Consider the following 4,861-nt stretch of genomic DNA (forward strand, 5'->3'; position numbering starts at 1 on the left):
GCCCTCCTGCTCCCTTTGATCCATGTTGGGATTACCTCCCTTTGGGCTTGGAGGATTGTCTCCTTAAGAAGCAACCACTCTTCTTGGACACCTGGCTCCCCTCCCCTCCAGAACCCTCAGTGCTTCCAACTATTCTCCTTAGCTCATTAAAGTCCACCCTCCTGAAATCAAGGGCTGCTTTTAAGAAAAAGGAAAATTAAGTAGGTGGCAAAAAATATTTTGGGCAAGAAATATTCTGAGCAGTGCAATACAAGCACACTTTTTTTTTTTTTTTTTAAAGCAAATGAAAAGGTCACAGAAAGATGCATTCAATAAATATCTTACTTTTTTTCTTATTCTAAAAATAAATATGGGTGGAAGGGGCCTCAGAAGGTTACTTAGTCCAAGCCCATGATTAAAGCAGGATCATACTTATCTAAACTATCCTAGACAGGTTTTCAAGAACAGATTTGAAAAAACACTTTGAAACAAACGCTCCCAAAATGACTATCAGACAGTAGGTGAAACATCAAAAACACCCTTTTATTTGTCACAGGTGAAGCAGAGGGATGAGGGTACTCTCAATGTCCTGTCACTGTAAGGACAGGAAGTAATTGATTATAATACCTTCAAGCAATCCAAGGATGGCTAACAATCTTAATTTACCCAAGTTCAGGGTTTGAAAAATACTGAAGAATTAAGTAGTGTTGGAGCGATATTGCAGTCGTGCTGATCCAAGGACTTGCGAGAGGAAAGGATTTTTGTGGGTGATCTTTACTGGATAACTGCATGTTGGGATAGACTTACAGAAGTTTGTGCAATGCAGTCCTTAAAAAAAAAAGCAGCACTGAATTTGAAAGCATCTCCTCCCCAGCTATACAGTTGGTCCAATAAAAGATAACCACCCAAAATCCTTCCCTCAGGAAGTAGAAAGTTTTCACCAGAGAATGCAGCCATCTAAACCACCAATTTCATTTAACTAATTAGGGTTTTATATAGCTTGTCACAGGATCACTAAGAAAGCCCCTCAGCCATTGATCACATCTTAATTGACGTCTTCAGTTTCAGCATCTATGCCAAACAGTAGTAGAGTAAGAGCAACAGGACTAGTCAGTTTCACTGCGACATGGAAAATTCAAAGTAGCAGCAGCCAAATCATGTTCAGTTCCACAAATGAGAATCTATTGCACTCAAGGTTTTCTAGATGGATAGTTCTAGTAGTGCACTCACTTATTTGCTATATTAAAAATGTGCAAGTGACCAGATGAATCTTACCATTAACCTTAAGTGGTCTTTGGTATTAAGCCACAAGAGAATGGCTCTTATTAGGAACACTGATGTTAAGAAAAAAAAATTTAAAAATCTAGTGTCTGTTTTAAGGGTCAAGTGAAGAACAGGAGGTTTAACCCAATACTGTGCAACATTATAATAGGTTTCACAATGTTGATTTACCCCCAATTCATAAGCAGTAATACGTAAAAAACTTACTTAAGTTCAGGCAGAGGGGATGGATTTATGAAGAGGTTTCTGAACCTATATTTTTTGAATCTGGAGAAGTCAGTGGTTACTGTATCTTTGTGAGGCGTTTCAATAATTATGCAGGGGGAGATGCCTCCAGTTATCGTGGGCGACCAACAGCTCTGAAAAATAAATGACACACCTTTTAGGTTCTGACTTCAAATGCCTAGCTTGCTTCCAAGACAAGATGCAGGAGTAGCAGAGATTATATTTTTATTCAGTAATTTTCTATTTGTCCTATTGCATGATAACCAGTTTATCCTTCAGCATCCTTCTACACACTAGAATGTAAAAGCACAAAACAATTTTAAAGTTTACTGAATCTTCAGAACTAAAAGCTGATTAATTCAAGCATTCCAGGACACCGGATTAACTTGTTGAAAGATTAAAAACAAAAAAATAGTGACTTCCTAATCAAGATGGAGACAGGATATGTGCAATTCTAATAAAAGCAAGCTGGCTTTGGAGAGGGAATACTTTGTTACATGTGGTACGTGAATCAACTACTCCATTGACTGAATCAGTTTAAACTGTAATATTCACAACAGTTGCATTAATAGAGTTGCAATGGATACCATGGCCTGCTAATCCTCCTCCCAGATGAAAGGTAGATAGAAGGAAAAAGAGCCAGCTACCCCATTTCCTATTATCCTCTGGCTAGGGAACATGGAGGGGAAAAATAACTAGTGCCAAGTTCCAAGGCCATATATCCACTGGGAAAAGCAGCTATAGACCAACTCCTCAGCCTGCCAAGGCCCAAGTATGGGATGAAAAACAAAGCAATAACTCCAAAAGAGGGGGAACAAAGTAATTCATGCAGAAAACCTTGAGGTGAACTGAGATTCATGTCTTAATTTTTTAAGTAAAACTTGCCAGTGATTATTTCCTTCTTGTGTAAAGGCATTTTCAAGTGTGTGGAACACACTCAAAATGTTTCAGTAAAACATATCCCTTAAAAATGAGGGACATAACTGTGGTTACTCTGTCAGTGAGCAACTTGATATCTAACACAATTAGATGCATTCTCCCCAACTCCATCCCACAAAACATGCATCAAGCTCCACTGACCCACCCTAGGAAAGTTTATTCTGCAAAATATTGTATGTGAAGGATGTATGCATAGACATACCCCAGACACTAACCTGTTAAAGTTATTTCCTTTGGCTACAACTTCCATATTTAGTAGCACCTACTATCCCAGGACATTGCACTACCATCAGACAGTTTAGCTTCACAGCACTGCTTTAAGTTCAACGTTACTCTCACTGCTTTCATGAGACAGATTCTGACTTTCCCCAAGATCATAGTCAGACCTTGTCTACATGAAGAAGATTGTACTAGTTTAACAGGAGATATGCATTTTAATCCACTTGAAATTAAACTGTTCCACATCTTATTTGGTTTATTTCAGGTTAAACTGATGCTTAACCAGACTGCAGCAAAAACAAACTTCACTTAAAATACAAACAGCTCTTCTTATCTGCCTAACAAAATGGATTCAAGACCACCCTTTATGAGAAATCAGTGCAACTTTCTTGTTTAGATCAGGCCTTAGGACTTTGCTGTTCCAGAAAAAACTCATTGTGTAGATTTAGAGTCTAGACATTACCTTTTAAATTCAAACCTTAAATCTATTCCAAAATAAATGTAATGTGCAGATAAAACCCATCTGTGGCAGAGCTCAGAATAAAACCTAGGAGCCTTGCGCTTTAACCACTGTGTTCTTCACTGCTAAATGGCAGAATTTTCTTCCAACCCAACTGCCATTTTCAATTAGCCTTTTCTGGGTGGGGTGGTTGCTGACTCCCACACCTAGCTCCAATCTATTTTGTATGTAGGAATGCCTTACCTTAATTTCATATTGATGCTTCTTAGTGACTTTTTCATCTTCTTTTTCCTGAAGATCCTGCTGAGAAAAGAGAATAGTCAGTTGATTAGCACCCAGCCATTACAGCTTCATATACAGTAAAGGACACAGTTTTACCACCATTCTTGAAATGCTTCCTAACTCCATCTTCTACTGGAAGAAGCAAAAGCTCTTCCTCCCTGCCATAGCCCACACAAGGCAATCATGCTCATCTCCAGCGAGTAAAAATGAATCCACCTGCTCACCTCTGCCACTTTCCGTTTCTTGGTCTGGAGAGACTCTGGTGCCTGCAGCTCTTGAGGAAACTCTTCCTGACACGGTGGTGGCAGCTGCTGCTGCTGTTTGGCTTGTAGGCGGCTACTGTAGGGGGAAAAAAGATACAGAAGACATGCACTGCATCAAAAGAACTGCTGCTGGGAAACAGACCCCAATTAATTTGATTACTATAAAATGACAAAGTTACCTGCGTCTTGACATCTTTGGATTGTGGATTCCCTGCCTAGAACAAGGAAAAGACTTACTTCATAGGCACAATGGAAACAGTAGGACAAACCAGAATGCCATACTCAAGGTCTAACCAGCGAGATGTATATGTTTCCCCATCCTCCACACTGCCTTCCCCACCATGATGCATTAGAGGATGAATATTTTACTAGAAAACATGTGCTCAAGTCCACACAGGCAGCTCCTATCATTCCATGGCCATATAAATCATACAAAGCAGCCAGAAACCTCAGTGCTCAGTGAGGGTCATGCATGAAGCACCCTGTCAGTGTTGTAGCAAGGCAAGGGTGAGTGAGGCTACCGCCCCAGGTGCTGAAGTGAATGGGCACCCATAGGCACTGCCCAGCTAGGGCAGGGTGCAGGACAGAGCTGTAAGCAGCTCATTTTTAAGGGGATGCGGTGATGGGGGGGAAAAGACAGCTCCTACTGCTGCATGCACTCCTGGGTAAGCATGGGGTGGAGTTGTGGGGGGGGGGGGGGGGAGAAGAAGGGGCATGTGCCTCTTGGATCTGTGCGCCTGCATGGGCAGGCTGCCTCTGTGGGCTTTGCCCTGGATGCCAAACTTTGTTGCCACAGTACTGCACCCCCACTGCCCAACACTGCTTCCACTCAATGAGGTGCCTGGTGCCAGGGCACAGTTGGCCCTGGCACTGCTGAGGTGCTGCTCGCACAAGTTCAGCACCTGGCCCAGGTCTCCAGAAGAGCAGCGAGTGCCAGGGGGACACCGACCAGGAATGTGACTGGGGAGGGGGCATGTGTAGAGCAGGGCGCTGCACAGACATGGGGGGAGGGGGGACTCCCTGTGCTCGGACCACTGGTGCAGGCAGCATCTGCCCCCGTTTCGACGCTGGCTGGCCCAACCGGGACCCCGGCGATGCAGGTCCCCGCCCCGGCCGGCCCCGCGCTCTGCGCCGCCGCGGGAAGCTGGGGCCGCCCGAGCGCGGGTTCCTTCCGCGCCAATTCGCAGAGCGCGGGGAGACGGCGGCGCCTGTG

At 43.5% G+C, this 4,861-nt stretch overlaps 1 protein-coding gene across 2 annotated transcripts in view; it reads right to left on the reverse strand.

Moving 5' to 3' along the window:
* CCNE2 (cyclin E2) overlaps positions 1-3,907 on the reverse strand; it is a 25,934-nt gene extending 22,027 nt beyond the window's left edge. Inside the window, exons 1-4 of one of the 2 annotated variants that reach the window (XM_019527951.1) lie at positions 3,828-3,907; positions 3,610-3,724; positions 3,347-3,403; positions 1,468-1,619 (exon numbers count right to left, since the gene is read on the reverse strand). In XM_019527951.1, the coding sequence (XP_019383496.1) occupies positions 1,468-1,619; positions 3,347-3,403; positions 3,610-3,724; positions 3,828-3,841 (338 nt within the window). In that variant the 5' untranslated portion in view covers positions 3,842-3,907. Of the gene's footprint in view, positions 1-1,467; positions 1,620-3,346; positions 3,407-3,609; positions 3,725-3,827 lie in introns of both variants that reach the window. The other variant, XM_019527950.1, reaches the window with a different exon arrangement.
* Between the last annotated feature and the right edge of the window lie 954 nt (positions 3,908-4,861).

This window comes from Gavialis gangeticus, unplaced genomic scaffold, assembly GCF_001723915.1.
Source record: "Gavialis gangeticus isolate Ggan-Ray unplaced genomic scaffold, GavGan_comp1, whole genome shotgun sequence".
NCBI lineage: Eukaryota > Metazoa > Chordata > Crocodylia > Gavialidae > Gavialis > Gavialis gangeticus.